Below are 24,865 nucleotides of genomic sequence, written 5' to 3'. Positions count from 1 at the left end.
TTCCCACATGGCCATGTGTGTATTTTTTCTGATTCTTTAATACATTAAATGAATTACTTTTTTAATTAAAGTGTTTCAGGTGTCTTCCTTCATAAAAAAAAAAAAATCTGTTTACCTGTCATTACAAACCAATTAATGATCATGCAATTTTTCAACTGGTAATGCAATAATCTGAGTTAAAATGCCATTACTATATTCACTTAAGAGAACTCTGGATTAGTGACACATAAAAAAAGACACACCAAGAGAGACCAAGAAAACATACATTTAAAAAAAAATGTGTATGATATGTGTATAATTTTGTGTATGTATTTAATAAAAGTATCACAGTGACACCAAAAATATACTATTGTTTGTTTTAATTGCATTATTACTTATAATGAGAACAATGAAATAAAATTTTAGAGGTTGCAGTAGATTTTATTCTGATCGCTGGTTTCATCAGCTGTGGAGTTGGAGTCTGCACATCGAGAGACTGGAGAGCACCTCCTGCAGGTGGAAAACTGTAAATACACTTAAATTTATTAGTCCTATATTCATAACCTCTGAATTTAGGCACAAACAGTGAGTTAATTCACCTCCATGTTTCTGCTTATGTCCCTGCTGACTGACAGTTTCCTGGTGGTCAAACCTGAAGAGCACAAATTGCAAAAGCTGATTTCTTTTCTTTTTGTTTAGTTGAATAATTAAACAAAAAGAAGGGAGGGACGCTCACCATCAGGATTCTTTATTCGCATCCATTTATAGAAGAGCAGCATGACAGCTGCAAACAGCACAACCACACATACAATCAGAGGCAGGAGGTGACCTGAGGGGTGAGAAGAGAGAGAGAAGGAAAGAAACCATAAAATAAAGGAAAGATAATTTATTGTGGTCTAATTGAATGAAACATTTACTCCACGGTATTAGATGTTTATGCCACTTATTTCTTTGTTAATAGAGTTTTGCGCTGAGAATCCGAAGAATCCAACACGAGTCTCCTTAACAGTGTGAACAGGTTTTAAGTTTTTATTTCTTTTAGAGTTGCCCTTTTTTGTGTGAAATTTGTGTATTTATAATTTTCATATATTTGCCTCTTTGGGAGTGGAGGCGGCTGGTAGTTAATAAGGGGGTAGATCAACATACCAGGTATTTAATATTGTTTTGAATGTTTTTCTAATAAAATTTTTAATATTGTAAATTTGTCTCCCTGCAGAGGACCAGTGATCCACTGGCTGCTCCTGCTTTGGAATATTATTTTTGGTCAAGTCACATTTATTTATATAGTACATTTAACACAACAACAGTTGACCAAAGTGCTGTACTTCAAATTTAAAATTTAGGATCAATTTAAGACCAAATTATTGTTGTTACATGTCAAACATATAATGAGTGTTTCAGAACAGCCATCCAAAGACAAAAGAGATAAGAGATAAGTGTACCGCAGCATTACTTTTGTGATTTGTATTTGGAGTATGTTCATCTTTCTAGTCCACCCTGGAATGGACAAAAAAGACACAAGTGTATCTTCCTCTCCTGTCTCTCCACAACACGAAGGAGCCCTCTAGTGATTATGTGAAGAAGTGCATGTAAAATGTCAACTATATTATGAGAAAATATAATAATGTGCTTTATGAAAAATGAGGTAGTTTTTTTTTTTTTTTTAATTTTATTAAAAAATACAATAAAGGGGGCAGATAATGATTCTCTGCATATCAGACTTGAACCTTTGAACTCGAGACCTTGAGCTGCTTCGTCGGTCCGCTGCGGTTCGACCTGCTTCACTGTCTCAGGGAAACTCTTCAGGGCTGTGAATAAAAACACAACAATTAAATAATGTACGTCCATAAATGCTGATCACTTATGTTTATCGTGCAGGATTTTTTCTTTGTACTTATACACATGAAAGTTTAGACCCCTAAACATGTTTGCTGATATAAATATAATAACATATTTAAAAGATCAGCAGCTGTTGATGATCTGTAAAAACTTTAGTCACCAAAAAATGGAAATGAGACTTTTTGGCAACATCACCAGCTACTGTATTTTTGAGCCACACTATTTTCATACATGCCACCTGTGAACACTTAAATAAGCACCCATCTGCTGAAATCTGGGTAATAAAAAATATAACTGATGACTCCAAAACATTTTGGTGACTGGATTTAACGCCCAACTTAAGAACTAAGTGTGAAAAAAAGATCATCACTTTGACACTGAAATTAACTTTTAGAAACTTTAACTTCATGTTAAAATTCTATCATTTTAATAGTGTTAATATTAAGTTCATGTAACAGCTCAGTCTTAACTACCACACTGAGCATTGACTGCCCTCGGAGGTGTGGCACTCAAAACTAAAATGAAACCAATTGATAAACAAAATCTCAGAATAAAATAAATCTAATTAGAAAATCCAAAAATGTAATAACTCTGATGGACAGCAGTGTTTGGGGCTTCTGTGTGTCTGAGATGACCATATTTGGCATATCCCCTCTTACTGACATCATATAGAGCTGAGAATGTCTGCAGCTGATTGTTTAAACCAGTCTGAAGCCTGCGTTTATTATTTGCACTTACACTGACTTTGAAACTTTGGCTGTGTTTAATATGAGTGTCCACCATTGTAAAGAAAAAAATAACCATGACAGGTTCACTTTGAACAAATGCTGAAAAATAACAAAGAAACTCTCAGTGGAGACGCACCATCTGTGACTCTGAGTTCAAACTCCTGATGGGAATCCGGTAAGAAAGGCCGTTTCAAACCACACGAGTATCGTCCAGAGTCAGACTTTGCCAGCTGTGTGACGCTCACGCGCAGAACTGTCGACGACACCGGAAAAGTTCCCTCTTTGTACCTGATGCTGTATCTGCCCCTCTGAGCTGTGCTGGCTTCGGTTTCAATGAGAACGTCTTCACATTTGTCCTTACAGAGAAACTTTGTTCTTCCAGAGAAAGAGAAGGAGCACTCCACTGTGACACTGCCTCCTTCTGCCTGAATGACTGTTTCTGCCCTGGCAGGCTCACCGTTACACAGCACTGAGGAAAGATACACAATGATGGTGATTACTTTGGTTTATTATAGGTGTGAGGAACGTTCAGCACTGATTATGTAACAGTTTCTTTTAACAGACATTTTTTAAAACTAGTTTATTAATGTTCCAAAGAAGAAGGACACTCAGGGATTACATGTTTACATTTGTCTCTCCTTAATATAATAAACTGTAAATTCATTAAAATTTGCAGCACTGAAATTTAAACTCTGAAGGTCCAGCCTGTTACCGTGACATCCAGTGTGAAATTATTGATATTTTTTAAGCTCATGTCATGCTCATTAAATTTCATCCATTACTTCTGTGTCAGTGGTAACACAAAGAAAACGTGCAAGGTTTTATTCTTCCACCACAGGAACTTTAACACATACAAATTAATTTTTTTTTCTGGGAAATTGTCAAAAATACCATTTACTACAATAAAAATGAAATAAATAAAGAATAAATACAATAAATAAAAGTGCATTATAAAATAGAAATACAAAATAGAAATCGTGAGGTCACTTTATTTTCTGTCATGTTTCATCAAAAATGAAGCAAAAAATCAAAAATCCGTTTTATTGCCAAGTTTGTTTAAAAATCACCAAAGTAGTGACAGATAGTAAGTAGCTTTAATTTGCTTGATGACACTAAACAACAGAATATTGCAGGAAAAGTATTCAGATTATTTACTGAGCTCAGCTAAAAAAGAAGAAAAAAGTTTTTTACTGTCTTACTTATGTAGATGAGATGTTAGAAGAAAGTGAGCTGTGATCTATAAGATTATTGTTACTGATGTGTCAGTTTCCTTATTGCAGTTATTGTTATAGCTAATGTTAATTATAATACAGTTTATTGCATATAAGTGAGTTTATTATGTAGGCTTCACACTCTTTTTAGTACGAGCAGTTACACAAAAGATGTGGAGCAGACGCACAATAAAGTAAAGCATTCGAGTAAACTTAGTTGCTTTGAAATGCTTAAATGTATCTGACATCAAACCGATGCATAAATGAGATCTAACTGAAAGGTTGCATTCAGCGTTTATAAAATATAAAGTTAAATAATTCTGACCTGAGAAGAAGCAGCAGGAGAAGAAAAGACCATGGATATTCATTCTGAAGGCACTTCAGGAGGATCAGCTGCAGGAGACCACCTCACTGCATCCAGTCTCTGAATATCTGATCACTGAGGAAGCTGAAGCTGCACACTTTAACGGCGCCCCTTCCTCTTTGTGGTTTGAACTTCTTCTGCACCTGTTATCTGATTGTTGTGGGGATGAGTCAGTCCTGTCGACCTGCAGCTGGTTCACTGTGTTTTGTTTTATTACCCAGATTTGCTTATTGGAAGTGTTCACAGGTGGCATGTCTGAAACGTTCAGCTTTACTCTGGATGAGCTGTGTCCTCTCATTAATATCTATATACTATCTCTTTACCTAATTATCTCTAAATGTAGATAATTATCTCTAAATTGTAGATATTCCCACCTGCTTTAAAAAGTCCATCATAGTCCCTGTCCCAAAGAAACCACACCCCAGCAGCCCCAATGACTTCAGGCCCATAGCACTCACCTCTGTGGTGATGAAGTGTTTTGAGAGACTCATCAAGACATTCATCACCTCCTCACTGCCCACCACCCTCGACCCACTACAGTTTGCATACCGGCCAGACAGATCCACAGATGACGCCATATCCTTCCTCCTCCACAGACCCTTTCACACATAGACACTGGTAAGGGGAACTATGTGAGAGTGCTGTTTGTAGATTACAGCTCAGCATTCAACACCATAGTTCCCTCCAGGCTGGTCTCTAAGCTGCTGGACCTGGGCCTGGGCCCATCCCTGTGCAGGTGGGTTCACAGCTTCCTGACCAGCAGACCACAGGTGGTACGAGTGGGTCACCTCACCTCATCCTCCCTCACCCTCAACACTGGATCCCCCCAAGGCTGTGTGCTCAGCCCTCTGCTGTACTCACTGTACACCCATGACTGCGAGGCCACGTCAGAGTCCAACGTCATCATCAAGTTTGCTGACGACACTGCTGTTGTGGGACTGATCTCCCACAATGAGGAGACAGCCTACAGGAGAGAGGTCTCCCGCCTGGAGAACTGGTGCCAGGAGAACCACCTCCTGCTCAACGTCAGCAAAACAAAGGAACTGATCGTGGACTTCAGCAGGAAGCAGCAGAGGGACTACCATCCACTTGTCATCAGTGGTGCTGAGGTGGAAAGAGTGGACACCTTCAAATACCTGGGAGTGACCATCTCACAGGACCTGTCCTGGACTCATCACATAAACATCACTGTGAAGAAGGCCAGACAGCGTCTCTACCTCCTCAGGCGGCTGAGAGACTTCAAGCTCCCACTCAAGGTGCTCAGGAACTTTTACACCTGCACCATCGAGAGCATCATGCGTGGGAGCATCACCACCTGGATGGGAAACTGCACCAAGCAGGACTTCATGGCCCTAAAAAGGGTGGTTCGTTCAGCTGAACGGACCATCAGAACCACCCTCCCCAACCTGCAGGACATTTACACCAAGCAGTGCAGGCTGAGGGCCATGAAGATCCTAAAACAGCCCAGCCACCCCGGACACTCTCTCTTCTCCCTGCTCCCATCAGGCCGGCGTTACCGCTGCCTGAGGACTAAGACTGAAAGGTTGAAGAAGAGTTTTTACCCACAAGCCATCCGTCTGCTCAACTCTGAGCCCTAACTGGACCATTATTGCACAATGTAAATATTATAATTTATAAAAGTGTGTATAGTGTATAGTATATAGAGTATAGTGTATAGTGTGAATTACTTTTTTTATTTTTATTCTTCTTATTTATATGTGTGTGTATATATGGTTGCAGGTACAAAATACATTTCACTGTGCATTGTACTGTGTATAACTGTGCATGTGACAAATAAACACTATCTTATCTTATCTTATCTTATCTTATATTTGCTCTTTATAATAAAGAAACAGAAGCAAAGTGTATTAAGTGTTTAAATATTCTGAATCTTATTCATTTATTTTTTAAAAAAAGGTAAATTTTAACAGCAGGCTGACAGACTGTTACTGAAAAGATGGTCTGCAGCATAACTGTAAAGAGATTAAATATAGACAGTAAAGACAGATCATCTTCTGCCGGGACTGATCAGCGGAGTCAGCCTGAGGATATCATATTGTGTTTGTTTTGGTATATTTGGAGATATCTGCACCCCGGGGATCAGTTCCCCCTCTGGGCCTGAGAGCCTGCGGTAATGCAGATTTCTTAAATTAATAGAAATGAAAGAGGAAGTCATCATCAAAACGAATAGAAATAGAACTTCTAAACATGTATCTAACAGAAAAAAAGAATTAGCTCAACTAATATACTGCTAAAGAAAAGGTTTAAAGTTATATGTAAAAAAAACTCATAGGTCATGTGAGGTTTTAGTGCAGAAGGAAGTGAATATGAGCAGCAATTAGCAATTAATCTGAAGTAAACGTCCACCAATAAATGAACTCACTGTCATGTTGTCACAGTGAATAAAGAAGAGAAAGTTAGGGTGGATTCTTGGATGAGGTGATTAAATGTTTGGGATTAAAATGTATGACCAGCTTTTTCTGCTGCTTCTTTTCCAAACAAATTCATGAACATGAGTACTGGACAAATCTGGGAGGAAGTTCCACTTGAGCAAAGCTCACAGGGAAGTAACAGAGTACAAATCCTTTTCAGGTATCTGTACTTTACTTGACTATTTATTTTTCTCATAACCTTTCACTTTTACTCCCTACATTTTAACACAAATATTTGTACTTTCATGTTTCACGGCAGGCCCGTTTCTTTAGGTTTCACACATAAAGTTCAAAGTTCAATCCAATTTGAGTGTAAATGGAGGAAACAATAACATATAAAAGACGATCCCGTTGGTGTGTCCATCACTGAAGCATATCACATACAAAGAGATGAAAGAGTCAAAAATACATCATTTATGCATCATTTATGCATCATTTATAGCGCTGTAGTCGGGGTTACAGTGGCTTCAGCATCGAGCAGACGCTACAAAAGAGGGACGACCGTAAACAGAGAAACATTTTTAAGTTTGAGCTAATTTCAAATGAAACGTTTCCATCAGCTCAACAAACTGAGGCACGCTAACTTTGTGTTATTTGAAGGCTGCATTAAAATACTCGGCTCACGGTAGAGATGTCTGAAATGAGTACTTTGATTTGAATTTAGATTGAAATACAGTTCGTATTCCCACATAATAACATTGCTTTATTATTATATTAATATAGTGCGAGGTTCTGCAGTACTCAAAGTACTTCTGAGTACAGAGCCTGTAGTTTTTCATTTTTACTTGAATAAAAAAGCTGAATCAGTACTTTTGGTATTTTTAAGACAAGTATCTGTACTTATACTTAACTGAAGACTGTTTGGTTTTTGCCATCTCTGATTATCACTGCAAATACGGATTTGGTGAAATCGCTGCTACTGTGATTGACCTCCTGATATATTGACCCCTCAACGACCCTTTGGCAGACCTCAGCGCTGTCATCACAGACAACAATCTAAAAGAAACAAGACAAACAAAACAAACCTGTATTATTACTGAGATTTACCTCAGTGTTTCCCTCATTTCCCTGTGTGATCACATCTGTGAATCTGAGCATGAAGGTATTTTTCCTGTTCTGTTTTAGTAGGAATTTAATAAGCAGCAGAGGAAACAGTTTTACTCTTAAATATAGTAAATCAGACAAAAAACAAAACAAAAAATGCATCATCCAAATTTTACCATAAAATTTCAGCTGTATTTCATAATTTAAAAGCGATTAAAAATAGACACCAGGTGCCTCTTTGACAAGTCGTCACTTCCTGATTGCGGTGCAGACACATGTGAGGATGACTGATGAGTGTTCTGCTGGTCACGCTGAGGCTTGGCACCACGCTGCGCCTGTCCCCGTGTCTAACAGGCTGTAATATTTTGAGATATCCACATCATAAGTATCAGTTTCTCCTCAGGCGCCTGAAAGCCGGCAGTAATGCAGATTTCCTAAATTAATATCAATGAAAGTGGAAGTCCTCATAAAAAGGGGAAATATATCAAACTTATTAATATATGTGTTGCAGGAAAAAAAAGAATACTTTTGACATATGAAACATAATTAATAACCTACATCTACTGGACTGCACTCTTAAAATATTGTACTATAGTTATATTGTATTTTCAGTGCATTGGCTCAGCTAATATACTGCAAAACAAAGTGTAAATATAAGTAAAAGAAAAAGATTATTATCAGATGATGCTGGTGTTTGTGACCATATTCTTATGAATATCTTTATGAATGGACAGCATGGTGGTGCAGTGGTTAGCACCGCTGCTTCACAGCAAAAATGTTCTGAGGTTGAATCCACCTTCTGGCCGAGCCTTTCTGTGTGGAGTTTGCATGTTCTCATCTGTAGAAGTTCAGTGATGTTATTAATGAATTCTTAACAAATCCTGACCTATTTAATGGCTGAATGTGTGATTTATTCTGAGCTGAATTGTGGAATCTGCATATTTGCCAGTGATCAGCATAAACTAGGATTGGAAAACTAAATCACAGCCAGTGTTGTTTAGAGCTTTCTTTACTCAGGAAATGTAGAAAAGTACCAATTAGAAGACCTGTTATGCTAATTTCCAGGCAGTGGTTGGGGCCCTGTCTTGGGCTTGTGTAGGGACGGCCAGCCTCTGGCATGGACCGTCTGGTTATCTTGGGGTCTTGCCCTTTGGCTGCGGGGGCTCTGCTGTGGCCTCCTCCTTTTTTACTCCTCTGTCTCTTCTCTTTCTCTCTCTTCTTCCCTCACATTCCTCTTTTTACCACTAAAAAGTCCCATTAATTACAACTTGATTAAAAAGTACGTTCAACTGATACATGAAGCTTTTTTGGCCTCTCAGGTTTTGGAGTGACAAAACAAAAACAAAAACAAAAACAAAAACAAAAACAAAAACAAAAACAAAAACAAAAACAAAAACAAAAACAAAAACAAAAACAAAAGCCTCGTTTAAAAATGTTGTGGCTGGGCTGTAATCTTCCTGGCACGGGCTGTTCTAAAACTGAGCTCGTTTTAGCACAACAGTGCACTAAAACCTGTGATAACACTGTCACCCTGTGGTGAAAAGTACCTTTAAGTTAATGCAAAAAAAAAAAAAAAGCAACTGTTTGTTGATTAAATGTAATACAAGACTTTCTCACTCTAAATCAAAGTGTCCAGATTGCTGTCGGTTCCTGGTAGGATTAGACTGAGTTGAGACCTTAATATATATAATGTCCTGGAGAGGGCTGAAGGCACATGGACAGTGAAAACTGGGAAAATGGAAAATAAATGAGCCTGACATGATTCCAAGTTACCTGAAAATGTCTGGGAGGAGCACCCGATGTTTTTCCACCTGTAGTTTTTAAAATATAGTGAACTAAAAATCACTAATCACTGAAGTATTTACTTGATTGTAGATTTTCTTTATTAAAGAATTATAGTCAGTTTTGTTTGCAGTGCTGGATTATTATTTGTATGAAGTTTTGTGTTCAATGCTTAGATTTTCTGTCTTGTTCATATTCTGTTGAAGAGTTGAAGAACCATCCTTGGATATGGACAATACCGCAGATACCTGCTGTTACTGATGTGAGCAGGAGAACAAGCTGTAGTTGATTGGTCAGTCGGCTCCTGCTCACACAGCTCGGCAGTTGTAGGAAACGTGGCTGAAGCTGTGAACGGTGAAAATGAGCTCCTGTCATTTTTCTCATTCACTCTTGTTTGTTCTCTTTTTTTTGTTTTGTTTTTTAAATACAGGTGAAGAAACGATGAGGAATGGTCTGCTGAATCATGCAGCAGCAGCTACTGACTCATCCAATGCGTGTTTAAATGAGTTCTTCAAGAAAGCAGAAGGAAACTGACTCAGTGTTGCCGTGACGTCATTGTACTTCAAGTCCCTAAAAAACAGCCTAAGAAAGGTGCTACCTGAACCCGAAGCTTCCTGGAGAGACCACAGGCCAGGCTGCTCTGTGCTTTTAACTGCATGCACAGTTGCTCAGAGTGCTCCTGTCAGCCATATTTCCATAATGCTCCACACACAGGGTCCAGAAAGTAAAGCATTTAGGATGGATGGATATTAATTTGAAGTTGTTTATTAGAAACAAATCAAAAGTAACAAATATTACACCAGTTGAGAATATGTAAATTAGCTGCTGATCATAAATACATTTCCCAACATTTCTTCAGAAAGTTTCAATGTGTCAGTGATTTTTAATTCTTTTTTTTAAAAAGTGACAAATTGTAACAATTTTAACAAAGTGAAAACGCTCCAAACTTCCACTGCTCCATATGCATGAAGGCTTATTCTGTAAATCTAGAATAGAATTTAAAATTCTTCTCCTCACATACAAGGTCTTGAATAATCAGGCCCCATCTTATCTCAAAGACCTCATAGTACCATATCACCCCAACAGAGCACTTTGCTCTCAGACTGCTGGCTTACTTGTGGTTCCTAGGATACTTAAGAGTAGAATGGGAGGCAGAGCCTTCAGCTTTCAGGCCCCTCTTCTGTGGAACCAGCTTCCAGCTTGGATTCAGGAGACAGACACCCTCTCTATTTTTAAGATTAGGCTTAAAACTTTCCTTTTTGATCAAGCTTATAGTTAGGGCTGGATCAGGTGACCCTGAACCAGCCCTTAGTTATGCTGCTATAGGCCTAGTCTGCTGGGGGGTTCCCACAATAGACTGTTTCTTTTCATTCACCTTATTTACTTTGTTTATACTCCACTCTGCATTTAATCATTAATTGATATTAATCTCTGGCTCTCTTCCAAAGTGTGTCTTTTGTCCTGTCTCTCTCCCATGACCCCCAACCACTTACAGCAGATGACTGCCCCTCCCCGAGCCTGGTTCTGCTGGAGGTTTCTTCCTGTTAAAAGGGAGTTTTTCCTTCCCACTGTCACCAAGTGCTGCTCATAGGGGGTCGTTTTTGAATGTTGGGTTTTCTCTGTATTATTGTAGGGTCTTTACCCACAATACAAAGCGCCTTGAGGTGACTGTTTGTTGTGATTTGGCGCTATATAAATAAAATTGAATTGAATTGAATTGAATTGAATTGTTCCAGACATAAAACCTGCTGCATGACATCACTTCCTGCTTTAACGTGTCACTGCTGCTACAGTGTTTCGGGTTTGCTCAGGTTGTTCTCTATGAGAACTCCATATGTGATGGACTACCTGAGCCTCCATCAACCCACCAGACACCAGGACCAAACCTGCTCTACTTCAGCTGCACATTGATTATGAACGCAGAGTGAGAGGGATGAGAAAGATGTTCTCCTCCTTCTGCCTCTAGTCTAGAAATTATAGCAGAAGGTAAAACATGAAGCTGGAGGGACACGAGCAGCAGCTTTCTCAGGGAAGCATGTGTGGCATTAAGTGTATGGGATGTGATTAGTGTCTCACACATCCCCAGTATATGACTGTTGTGAAGTACCCCCCATTGTTTTGTGTGTATATACAGTACTGTGTATTACAGTAAGTGAACTAAGACCTAATTTCAAAATAAAAGCAATATTCAAGTAAATGTGATTTCAGTGATAACAAATAATGAAATACATAACAGAATCAGAAATACTTCTGACAACAACACAAGAATTGATGTAAAAAAATATGCAGATAACAGGAATATTAAAATGTGATAAATTTAATAATAACCACATTTAAAATTATGATTTCAAAATCAACTCACTGTTTCCACAGACTGATTTCAGCTTAGATCGACAGGATATGCCCTCACGGTGTGACTCAGTCTGGTTTTCGATTTCAAAATAATAGCCCTTCACAATCGCTTGACCTTTTTTTCCTCTCAGTTCAGAACACCATTAAAAGAAAACTTCTTTGTTTTCCAGAGATTAATTTCACTTCAGATCAAGAGAATACAGAGTTACACAGTGATGCTCAGTCAGTATCAACTCAGTCTGATTTGGTTATCATAACAGTGTAAATATTACTGTAACTTTTCTTTTTCTGTTATTTTGCTTTGTTCAGATGACACATTGTCACAATTTTAAAATACAACTGCCAAATTTTATAATTTCTAACACTCCTTGTCAAAAAGGAAAGTGCTTCAGAATGCGTAATTAACAGAATCCATCCATCCATCCTGCCTGCCTCACTTTCACAGCTATGGGCAAACTAGTCAGTGGATACAGCAAGTTAATTTGAATTACTGCACATGTTGTTTAAAATCATAATTTTAAATGTGGTTATCACTATGTTTATCATATTTTATCATATTTTCTGTATTTAGATTTTGTTTCTGTATTGTTATTATTTCATTATTTGTTATCATTAATGACCAGATGGTTTCAATTTTCTGTTCCCTGACATGTTACCCGATACTTCTGTGAATTTTTTTTTTTTAAACATACATTGACTTTAATATGAATTTCACCAGCACATTAATGTTCTTGCTTTTTCTTATGTTTCAATTTCTTTTTTCTAATTCAGGCTGTTTCCTCATGACGGCTGTTTTTCCTGCAATTCTTCTTGTGAAATCTCAACGTGATTACAACATCAGGAGGGAAATGCGACAGCGCAGAGAAGTCACCGAACAGCAACCATATCAAACTACAGCATGACAATGCAAATTAAAAAAAAAAACCCCTCCTGCTTCATATCGCTGTTACAAAAAGTAACCATGACAACTTCCCCTGACTTCAGCGAGATGATTCACAGAGGTGGGTGGAGTGGACTGGGTGTTTGTTTAGAGGAAGAACCTGATCATTAAGGAGTTCCTGGTTTGACAGTGCAGGAGTCGGTGGTAAAGCCTCGATATGAAAATCTGTCGCACTTTCATCTCCTTCATCTTCCTCAGTGAGTACATGCAACTCGGTTTTGTTTTGTTTTTTGCTTTTTTTGTTTGTTTGTTTTTTTTACCATTTTTTGTTATTTGATGTAATTTTTAGGATTCAACAGTAAGTATGCAGATTTTTCCTTCATCATTCTTGCAGCGCTTGTCTCTTTCTTCCATTTTGTATTTGTCCGAATAGTTTACGCAAACATTTTCTTGTATCTGCACGATAAACGTTGGTCTAAAATTTTTATTTTTCAGCTGTCTCCATATTTCCACAAAGAAATGTTATCATACATGTCGGGTTTTTGGTTTGGTGGATTGGTTGATTTTTGTGGAACACGCCTCTCCAAAAATCACCACCTTAATGTGGTGGAGCGGTTTGTGTGTCCCTGTGATCTACATGCCTGCCCTCACCTCACGAGCTTTGGGTTGTGACCAAAAGAATGAGATCACGGACACAAGAAGAGGAAACGAGCTTCTGGCCTCTCCCTTAGAGATAGGGTGAAGAGTGCAATTATCTGAGAAGGCCTCAGAGTAGAGCTGGTACTCCTCCACACTGAAAGGAGTCAGTTGACATATTTTGAGCAGCTTAGGCTGCTGCCCCCTGACCTGGTCCTGGATAAAGAAACTGGATGGATGCATCAGAGACACATTTATTCTGATTAACCAAGGAACCCTTTACTGCAGTATTAGTATTGTCTAAGCCGGCGGTTTTCAAAGTGTGAGGCGCGCCTCCCCTAGGGGGCGCCAGAGCACTTTAGGGGAGGCGCGGTGCGAGGGAAAAAATAAACCGGGAAAAGAAGCTATCTGCTTGCTGTCTACTGATGTGAGAGAAAGAATGGACAAATTTTTAGTAAAGAAAAAGGCAGGGGAGACAAAAAAAGGCCCAAAAGGACAAAAAAAGAAAAAAGAGGAAGTATGACCACGACTACTTAAAGTTTGGATTTTGTGATGAGTTTGCGGTTGTTCTTATCATTAGAAAAATGAAAAAAGGGCGTATTTGCCACACAAAGGCCCTGATAAAATAATTAAAATGGGAGGAAATGTTTTAAAATGGTCATGCGTTAAATTTCATTCAGATAAAGTGTCATTTTAAAAGATGAGATGGTTCTAAAATAAAAGCAATTAGAAGGTGTTTTGTTTGTGTGTGGGTTGATTATTGGGGGGGGCGCAGCAGGCATTGTGCTCCTTGGAGGGGGGCTCACCCTTTCATACTTTGAAAACCCCTGGTCTAAGCCACACAGTCAGTGCACCATTATTTTGTTAAATTTGACTGGTGAGAAGAGCTGAGGCTGTTCGTGTATATTTTAATAATGGCCTGTATATGCTTTAGGACTTCATGCCAGGAAATGTGTGATTTGGGCAGTTGTAGCACCCCCACACAGCCCTGCTGACACTTTTCCAAAATACTTTGTAAATCCATCCATGGAAATAGCTTCGTGGTGGAGCTGAAGAGGAAGTCCACTTTTTTAAACAACAAGGTGGAGCAGCAGTTATCACTCCTTTCTGATAAATTAAAATCTGTGGTTGTTGAGCAATTATGTCATTTCACGGTCAGAGCCATAAACCGTGGATGTGTTGCTAAACATGTTGAGCAAACCTCTCTAAATATGCATGAACTTTTTCCCCTGTCAAATCAATGCCACTGAAGTAACTAAAAATAACACCAGCATTTATTTGATAGAACAAAATTATCCACAGAAAATAGCCTGTGTGAACAGAGATTATAAACAGTAATTACAGTTGATAAAACTGAAATAAATCATAGTATTTAACGACTTCTGATCTTCAAAAGGAAAGCGTGAATTATTATCAGACCCCAGTATCTATCGGGAGGATAGTAACGATTTATCAATCTTTTCTGCAGCTCTGCAGGATGGAAACACTGGTCTTTGCAATGCAGAGATTCCCGTGCATACAGGAATAGAAAGAGGAAACATCACAGTTCAATGTTCATTTTATGTCTTTGGAAAGTTGAAGCTGGTATGTAAGGAAAAATGTGAAGAAAAAATCCTCATTAAAACAACCAAAGATGCAGCTCGAAGAGGCCGATACTTCATTACATACAAAGCAGAACGGTTTCCAACCCATCATGCATTTCTTTATGTGAGCATCACACAGCTGCAAAAATCAGACTCAGGACTGTACAGGTGCTACCTGGACAGACGCTCGTATCCATATCTGTATGAGGGGTTTCAGCTCAATGTGATAGAAGGTGGGTTTGAAAATGCTCCCTCATTTGTAACTTCTTCTATTTCACATGCAGTCTTGTTTCTGATCGTTTCACTGTTTGCAGCATCGACAAGTTCGACAACTATAAAACCAACGCTGGCCCTGCAGTCTGTGTCACCTCCAACAATAACAAGCTCCAAACAGTCCGAAATATCCACCATAGATTCAGGTACATTATAATGTATGTTACTGTATGAGTTATTTCTCTGTTCAGAAACAGAAGAACAGTCAGAGGTCTACGTATGTCTTCTCAAAAATAAATAAATGTATTATTATTATTTCTCATGTTTCCCTTTCTCCTCTGGTCTCTCGTCAGGGTTTCTCTGGCCTGTGGTCATATCTGTGGTTTTGGTGGTTTTGGTGTTGTCTGTTGGTCTCATCTACAAAAAGAAGACGGTGGACTCTTGTGAGTTTCACCTCTTCTGCACCTTCATGATGAATTTAAAATAACTGCAAGGGGCAGTATTACATTTGTCACCACTGTCAACTCAAAGAAAGGGGGGTTTGTGTGTTAACCCTGTGATTGATTGTCAAACTTTGTTGAGTGTACTACACACGTCTCAACCTGTTGGATAGTCTCCAACCTCCCACTTACAACCATCTAAAGGATACATCAGATTTTTAAAAAATACTTTTCTATGTTTTCAGCAGGTTTGAACAGAAGGAGAAACTTGGACTATAACAAGACTCAGGTAATGTGCACAGAATCTGCACGTTGTGTTGCATCTTATTTCTGATGCTGGCAGGATGATTACAGGTGAAGGCAGGAGCAGGAATCTTTTTTGCATCTTTTATGAGCAGCGCAGAGACTGCCACCTTTTTACACGGCCATAACAACAGTGATGTCTCTATTCCCACTATGTCACTGCCCCTGGGTATGCTGGGAGTTGTAGTGCTTACATCACACCCCTCTTCTTAGCTATGCTCTCATTTTTGTAAATAGGGAACACTGTTACTGTCATCAGGCATCATCAGCAGCATATTAACACATTCTAATGACTGGCTAACACCTGCTAATAACCAAAACAGTAATGATAACAGGTACAGTACTGTCCTGCGGTCTTATGGGTCTCGCAATTCATCCTGCTCTTGTAGTCTGCTTTGATTGAGTCCCTACGTTTGTGTGTCCTTCCTGTGTGCTGTTCTGGGGCTTCACTGTCGAGATCTGCAGTTTCCTCAAGGGTTTCCTTATACTTTCTGTTCTATCTGGTCTCAGGTGTTTTCTGATTCTCTTGTAAAATGCTGCAGTTGGTCTGATGATGGCATAGGATCTTGGTTCCTCTTGGACTTTAAAAATGCTGGCTGCCATCTGTATGTTGTCTCCATGCATACCCTGTCACCCTCTGAATCGAGTAAGCGGAAATACTGTTGTGTTGCAGCACCATTGACCTCTTTTTCTATCTGTTCTTTTGGGTCAACGAATCTGAGCTGTGGTGTATTTGCTATGGCAACCTTCAACTTGTCTAGTGCCCCCTGGTGTCCTGGGTGCCACTGCCACTCCATAGCTTTTCTCAGCAGTGTTCGAAGTGATGCTCTAAGTGTGGCTTCATCTGGGATGCATTGAGCCAGGAACCTTGTTATGCCCAGTAATCTTTGCAGGCCCTTCAGTCAACAGTGCAGTCTACCTGCAATAGTTTGTGGTAGCACATCAGCACGAGCACCAGCATCCATCTTAAAGTTGATAGTCTGTTCTCCTGTGCACAGATTTGTGCATCAGCCTGTGTGCTTTGTGCCAGTCTGGTGTATTGTTTCTATAAACACTGAGTCTGTGCTGTGCTTTCATTGGCTGGGATGGCTTCTCTTTGCTGGCATTTTTCCCCATTGCATGTGCAGTGCTCACGTCGCCTGACGTGACTTTTGCTTGTGCTGCTGTGACCGCCTTCATATGACAGATGCCAGTTGCCTTTGTCAGGTTCAGATCTGTGGTGGCCGACAGCTTCACGGTTTTGTGGCCTGCCTCAAAGCAATGAGCCTAAAATTGATGTCTTTCAAATACAGTGTTCACTTTTTTTTTACAGCATACCTCTCCATAGGCACATGGGCTCAACAATAGTGATGGCACTGTTCACACTACATTACTGCACCCAGTTCTGGGTATTGTGTTGCTCATGCACAATACCGAGTACTGCTTATATTGCATGCATGCTCCATAGCTTTCAACACACCACTCTCAGCAGCTTCTGCTGTAACAGGGTTGTTTTCATCCTTCTGTTTTTTTCCAGATTGTTCTCTATGAGAATTGTCCTCTGGTCTCACCACCGGAAGAGTCAGTCTACCAGAGCCTGGATGCAGCCAGCAGGGACCAGGACCAAGCCTACTTTACACTCAGAGACATAAAAGCACAAATGATGCTGTATCAATAATCCTGTATTTGGACTTGGACTGTATTGTGTGACAACAGACACAGGTGGATACTACAGAGCACATGACTGTGAAAAAAAAAAAAAATCCTTTCTTCACTTTATTACCAAATATGTTAACATTAGATTCCAATAATACTTTTTTTCTTGCTGTTTTTGGCTCAAATAACTTCAGCTACATGATGAGAGGGAGGGAGGAGACATGTGTGCTCTTCCCTCAGCAGCGCACAATTTATATTGAAAAGCACCACCTGGGGGTGCTGCAGCAGTGCTTACAAATGCCAGGACTAAATTACATCTTATCAAATTGATGTATGTATGTATGATGGTATGTCTGTGGCTTCCCCAGCTCTGATAACATAACCTAAATAAGATCAAGTTGATCTCAAAAACTACAAGACAAAAGCTATAAGAGTTTACATAATACATGCATGCTAAGAAATTTGGAATTAAACATCCGTTTTTTCAAGTTCAGGGTTTAGGGTGGGGCTGAAGCCAAGAGCCTATCCCAGCTGTCATACAGCAAGAGGCAGATACGGTCACGGTTGGGCTGTGTGGCCGGCAGGGCTGAACCCAAATGTAGGACGTGTGAAGCAAACTAAACTTTAGAACAGCTTTAATGCTGAAATTCTTTAACAAAGTCCAAAAATACAAAATACAAGGTCGGACATTAATCCATAATGTGACACACTTGGAAATCAAAAGGGGATGCGCACACAACATGTGGGATACTCAAACAGAGTAGCATCTCTATCCTGAGTCCCTGTCGGACAGCTGCACTCTTATCTCTGAGGGAGAGGCCAGCCACCCTCCGGAGAAAGCTAATTTCATTTTTATTCCAGAAGAAATGACTGTCAGCTGGATTACTGTCTGCAGAGTCACAGAGTTACAAAGATGGAGACTATAGAATAAAATCTACACAGTTAATCTACTACAGATTTTATACTTTATGAATCTGCAATGTACAGGACAAAAGACATGCTGTGAAGCCAGAGATTAATAATAACTAATGATTACATGCTGAGTGGGGTATAAACACAGAGTGAAAACAGGTGAGTGAAGAAATAACAGAGCATTATGGGAACCTCCCAGCAGCCTAGGCCTATTGCAGCCTAACTAAGGGGGAATTTCATGGTCACTTGATCCAGCCCTAACTATAAGCTTGATCATAAAGGAAAGTTTTAAGCCTAATCTTAAAAATAGAGAGGGTGTCTGTCTCCTGAATCCAAACTGGGAGCTGATTCCACAGAAGAGGGGCCTGAAAGCTGAAGGCTCTGCCTCCCATTCTCCTCTCACATACCTCAGGTATTTAGCTCTTAGTGTTAGGTTTTCATCTACAAATGGCAGAGGCAATTTTGATCCTAGCTTTGTATTAAACTTGTTCTGTTTTAGGCTGAAGTAATGTTCTCAATCATTTTCAGTTCTGATCGTATAATTATGTCTTTCTGTGCCAATAAAGAAAACTGATTTTAGTTTGCAGAAGTCCTGAAATTTGTGAATACATTACTTCAGGAATTATACTGGATCATTTGACAATACAAACTGTATTTGAGCCTTTGGACTGGGTTTCAATTTTGCACCCTTTCATTGTGTTATATCAGTGAACGTGGTCAAACGCAGGGAAAAAAAAACACTTTGCTGAGATGGGAGGAGGGTGGAGCTGAGTGTGCCCTGATGAAGAACCCAAACATAAAAGGAAGTGAGCCGCTCCTGGTTTTCCAGTGAAGAAGGACGAGGAGTTGGTGATAAACCATCAAAGCCTCAAAATGAAAGTCTGTCACAGTTTGATCTCCTTTATCCTCCTCAGTAAGTACATTCAAAGCTTCAGTTTTTTGTGTGTATATTTATAGTTTATGAAGGTGTTTTTGTATCATCTTCAACAATACAATATTCCAACATGAAAGTTCCCCCACCCACTCACAAAGCGTGCACCTTTCCTTTCTGCATAAGACGTGACATATATATATATATATAGTTTTACATGCCTGGTAGAGCTGATGAGGAAAAACTTTGTTTTTAGATTAAAGTTATGGAGGAACAGCAGTGCGGCAGTAAACTGTTGGCAGAAACACTGCTGACAAACTGAAATGATGTTTCGGCACATCCAAAACCTCATTTCACGCTCAAAGACGAACAGTGAGCAGCTTGTCTGATATCAGTGCAGTTTCACAGGCTTCAGGCGTCTCTTAAATGCTTCCTTATTTTGCTCTGAATAAGATAAAATGATCTCATCTAAGCATCTTCTGCAAAATGACATCAGCAGATCAGATGCTTCACTTTATGGGTGAGACAAAACTAATCAGCCAACATCAGGCACTCTTTTAAGTGCAGTTTGAAACTCGAGGTTTCATAACTCTTCATCTGTGATATGATCCTCTTTAGCCTTAGCTAGTCTTCCTCCACACATTCATGCATAAGCAATCAACATTCATAAAGACAGAAACATTAACGTTCAAGTTCTTCTTGAGCAGAATGCTCTGAAACTCGTACAACATGCTGCACATAAACTCTCCATCAGATTCTTTTGTTATATTAATCAGTTTCATTACAGTTCTTGCTGCTTTTCTAAGTAATATTTTATTAATGTAAAAACCTATATTTGGTACTCTCATGTACAATATGAACATGTAATGAGCATTTTGTATTTGAACTGTTTTGTTTTATTCTTTTTTACTTTTTACAGTGTAAATCTCCTTTTTGCTGCAAATTGTATTTGATTATGAAGACTGCTAAAATAATAATAATAATAATAAAACAGCTATCCATATAATACACTCAATAATCCTGAGCCAATCCTGGTCAACATGCAATAAACTCAATAAAGTGAAGCAATGTTGTAAGGAAGAGTGGCCAGAAGTCATGCAGAATACTAATATTTCAAGTTACTGCTTCTAAAGTGGTTGATCTCCACTTTCCCACTGAGTTCTTGATGAAGGCTCTTAAGGACCTGTTGATCTTGGGCTTTTTTGTAATCAATCCAGGCGGTGCACAGGTCGGTCAGTCTGGTCCTACAGTCTTGACTGACTGCTCTGTCCACCGGTAGCTGGGGTTTTGCTCCTCTGGTATCTCTGCCAATTTCCTTCTGGGCCCTGCTCATGTATTGAGCCATGTGCCTGCTCATCTTAGCTGCTATGATGCCTGACAGGAGCTTCCATGTTGTACTGAGGCAGGTTATTGGTTGGTAGTTGGATGGGACTGAATCACAGGACTTACTGTGTGAAGCACTGAATCAGATCACACAGCAACAATGAAGCACTGCCAGAATTAATGCATCCAAAAAATGCTGTATGACTTCTGATGTCATTAATCTTGAAACTCTTGCTTTATGATTGATTGTTTGTGTTTTCAGCAGCTCTGTGGGATGGAAACATCGGCCTTGTCAGTGCAGTAATTCCCACCCGTACTGGAAGGGAAGCAGCAAGCATCACAGTCGGATGTTCCTTTACTCTCTCTGGAAGCCGGAGGCTCTTCTGCAAAGAAAAATGTGAAAAAGGAAACATCCTCCTTGAAACAACCAATGATGCAGCCCAGAGCGGCAGATATAGTATTCAATACATAGAAGGATTTTTTCTCATTTATACAGTTCTGTACGTGAGCGTCACTCAGCTGACAAAGTCTGACTCGGGGCGGTACAGATGCTCTCTGGACAGAACACCTTCAGACCGTTTGTCTTTAAACTGGGATTTTGAGGTTGTTGTCACAGAAGGTGTGTTTCTACAGGAAGTCATGAAAATCTTCATGTCTCTGAAGATTTAAAATGTATTTCGTTTTTATCATATATTGAGATTACAATTGTTTTGTTGGAATAACAATGAACTTTCTTTGATTACAGAGCAGCAAGTGTTCTGATTGTTTCACTGTTTGCAGCTTCACCTTCAGCAGCTCTCCCTTCACCTTTCACACCACTGCTACCACAAACATGGAGCTTTACTTCAGGGAGCGCCTCACCTTCATCAGCCCTCAGTCAAAGCATCAAACAGCCTGAAACATCACCTGCGAGTTCAGGTGCATAATTCAACATTTTACTCTTTTCTTTCAGCTGAAGGACACGAACAGAATTTTTATCTCACCTCCTTTTCAGTGCATATAGGTGATGTTATTCTGGCACCTGTATTTGCATCTTTCAAACATTAATTTTTGCCTTCTTGTGCCGTCCTTCCTTCAGGTGTCCTCTTGCCTGTAGTTTTAACAGTGGTGTTGGTTATTTTTCTCCTGCCTGTTGTTCTGCTGCTTGTCTACAAGAAGAGGGCTGTTGGCTCTGATGGTGAGTTATCCTCCAATCTATACTTTCTGCCCCTTCAAGAATAATTCATTAAAAGAGAAAAAAGGTTGGGTGGGACCGTTCTGAGACCTCACAGAAAGGTTTCATGTGTGTTTGTGGGTTTTCTCCCAAAGTCCAGTGACAATTTTCTTTGGTTAACTGGTGCGTGAAAGTTTGTATGTGAGTTTAACCAATGGTTATGTCTTAGGTTCAAACAGGAGGAGAAACTCGGGCCACAACCAGACTGAGGTGATTTGTCTCCCTTCTCACTGTCACCTTTTACAAAGAGTGTTTTCACTGCTTGCAAAAGTCCTCTAAAACAGTTTCAATTAAAAACACACACACAGACTGTAGGTCAGCAAATGGAGACTCAAGATTATGATGCATCTGCAGTGTTTTGGTTTAGAGTTTGTGCTTTTGTTAAACCTCTTCCAATAAAGAAGAAGAAGCTCAGTTAAACCCACACTGCAGCAGTCAGTCAGTCAGTGACGGTCTGTTAAACACATTTAAAGAATCAATTAATCCAAGAGCTGTTTTTTTTTTTTTCTGAGTTTGCTTTAAAATGACGTTCATAGTGACAATAACCAAAACCAAGCAAACGATTTTGCACAAAATTCTGGTCACATTTGCCAACACAGGCATGAAGACGCTTTGGTGTGTTTGAGTCAACACAAAGTGTTCTTCATGCTGTAATTCCTCATCCGAACTTCTACAGTGATGTCACTGGTAACCACCATTAATAGAACAGCATGATAATTCAGAAGACCTCAGCTAACACTGAAATGAATAAAAACTAATCAAACTTAAATGAACTGACTCTGAGCACGCCAGCTGTGATCTGCAGGGACTCCCAACGGCTCCGCACTAACAGTGAGAGTTTCCACAGAGCAAAAGGTTAACATGTGCACACAATATGAAACTTCTCAGTAAATAAATAAACAACTAAAACACTCGTCACTGATGCTCAAACCTGCTGAGTTCACAGCTTCTGTTAATTTATTTATTTTCCCAGATGGTTCTCTATGATCGCTCTTCTCCAACCTCCAAATGTGAGGGCTGAACTCACCCCAGTCTTGGTGCAGTCGGCAGCAACAAGGACCAATGCTACTCTACACTCACACACAGGCACCAAAACTCAGGTGATCCCATCTGCAGGTGGACCTGGATTTTGTAACGGGCCACTTACTGTTGCAACCGGAGACACAAGCCAGCGATGATGGATCGTATGACTGGAAACACGAGTTCAGGCTTCATTTTACTGCAAAATAAATAAATAAATAAATAAATCTGTGAAAGCGCCAATACTGTTTCTGTTGAATGCTGAATGAGCGGTTGTGAGAAAACTGCTCTCTTCTTTCTTGTTAGTGTAGAGAGCCCAATTACCTGGGATGATGCAGCAGCACTCACATATTTTTACAGTGAGCATCTCTCAGTACTGTTACAGGAAACATCGCCTCTAAACCAAAAGGCCGTTGTGGAAGTTAACAAATGGTGGTGTGTGATGCTCATTCCCAAACTTCAGACTGACACGGTGCAGTCTGAAATGTCTTCTGCAGTCCGTAACATTTATTCACAGCTCTGATTTATAATTGTCTCAGTTTGATCTCCTAATGATTGATTTGTTTCTTCATCCAAAGCTTTGCTTTCCAAGTAAAAAATGATGAGTGATGAGTTCAGGAAAAAAAAAAAAAACAGGTCAGAAAATGAAGAATAATGTTTAAACACCATCGCTTTGTTTCATTAGTTCATTATTTTAATGTTTTCTATGTTATCTCATAGAATTAATGATGTTCAAATGCTTACATTTGAACCTATAACTGCTTCTTTTTGCCATAATTAAGTTGTATGAAGGTTTGCAAGGTGAAACTTTCTAAATTATACTTTATTCCCATCTATTTTAATTTTTAAAATCACATAAGAATTAAGAATTTCAGTTGGTCGAATTAAAAACAAACATATTCACTCACTAGCAGCGTGCAGACGTAGTGAAGATGACCTGAAGTTCAAACCGAGCATCAAAAAGGAGAATAAAGTTGATTTAAGTGACAGTGAATGTAGCATGGATGTTGATGCGCTGGTCTGAATATTTCAGGGATTTTCCTGCACAACCGTCTCCGGAGTTTACAGAGAAAGGGCCAAAAAAGAGAAACTGCCCAGTGAGGAGCAGTGCGCTGGGTGAAAATGCTATTTTACTGCCACAGATTAGAGGAGAACAGTCACACTGCTTAGAACTAAGGCAACAGTGACTCAGATAACTACTGGTTACAAACAAGGTATGCAGAAGAGTGTCTGTGTACCTAATAAAGTGGCCATGGAGTAAATATTTATTATAGATGACCTCTTGTTTCCTACCTGCATTACCTCCATGACACACCTGGCGGAGGACATGGCCCAGTTGGGACTCACTGATCCAAGAAAATCGTTGAAGTTGATTTCAGTGCAGCTGTTTTGACGTAGAAAGTGAACTTGTTATTTATTATATGCTTCAGGCTGAATGAGTGTTAGTGGTTTTCAGTGGTGATTTTGTGATTAACTCAGTTAGGTTTTCATTACCAAAAGCTGCCTCTGCACGCCTCTGTCCTCTCAAATTGTCATTTTTTTTTTTCTTGGAAGATGACTCACCCACAGCTAATTATTATTTTTTGGACAAACCCTTTTAGGGACTTTATGCCTGTTGCCAACATGATTGTGTTCTCAGATTAATGTAAAGTCATTTTAAACAGTTGTTCTTGTTACATCTTTTAAAAAAAAAAAAAAGTAAATGAAGCAACTCAGGGGAGTTCAAATAAGTGGTATTTATAAGTTTACTTTAGCTCAGTCTAATATGAGAGCACTGTGATGTTTTTCCTGGGGAGTTATTTTTGCAGCAGTGACTCAGATTATAAAAGTAACCTTCTCACGAATCTTGAGCTTCCTGGTTTCTGCAGTGGGTGACCAACGCATGAGCTGCTGAACGATGTGAAGAAGTTTCTTAAGGGATTAAACTGCACCGTTTCTCATCACATGAATTCTACAGAGCATGTTATACTGTAGGTCTTTATTATGTGAAGGGAACTGAAACAAAGGCTGTGCTTCAAAGAAAAATAAGGTGCACTGCAGTAAAGGAAAAATTTTACTGTCAGATTCTCAATATGAACACGGGCCAAACTTTGATCTTTCTCATC

General features: G+C 39.3%; 1 protein-coding gene across 1 annotated transcript; it reads right to left on the bottom strand.

Annotated features, from left to right (window-relative positions):
* Positions 1–569: 569 nt before the first annotated feature.
* Positions 570–4,168, bottom strand: LOC115783278 (uncharacterized). Its single transcript, XM_030734033.1, has 5 exons — positions 4,083–4,168; positions 2,683–3,015; positions 1,707–1,787; positions 716–808; positions 570–631 (listed from the first exon to the last, which is right to left on the bottom strand). The coding sequence occupies exons 1-5, from the start codon at positions 4,123–4,125 to the stop codon at positions 570–572; spliced, it is 612 nt and encodes a 203-aa protein (XP_030589893.1). The 5' UTR covers positions 4,126–4,168.
* Between the last annotated feature and the right edge of the window lie 20,697 nt (positions 4,169–24,865).

This window comes from Archocentrus centrarchus, chromosome 7, assembly GCF_007364275.1.
Source record: "Archocentrus centrarchus isolate MPI-CPG fArcCen1 chromosome 7, fArcCen1, whole genome shotgun sequence".
NCBI lineage: Eukaryota > Metazoa > Chordata > Actinopteri > Cichliformes > Cichlidae > Archocentrus > Archocentrus centrarchus.
This window is presented reverse-complemented; position numbering and strand designations above follow the sequence as displayed.

What these genes read in the sequence shown, in the direction of transcription:
- LOC115783278 (XM_030734033.1), bottom strand. Translation starts at nt 4,125, where the DNA reads ATGAATATCCATGGTCTTTTCTTCTCCTGCTGCTTCTTCTCAG. An exon ending in CTCCTGCTGCTTCTTCTCAG is followed by an intron (nt 3,016 to 4,082) that starts GTCAGAATTATT and finishes ATCTTTCCTCAG; the next exon opens with TGCTGTGTAACGGTGAGCCT. An exon ending in TGAACTCAGAGTCACAGATG is followed by an intron (nt 1,788 to 2,682) that starts GTGCGTCTCCAC and finishes TTTTATTCACAG; the next exon opens with CCCTGAAGAGTTTCCCTGAG.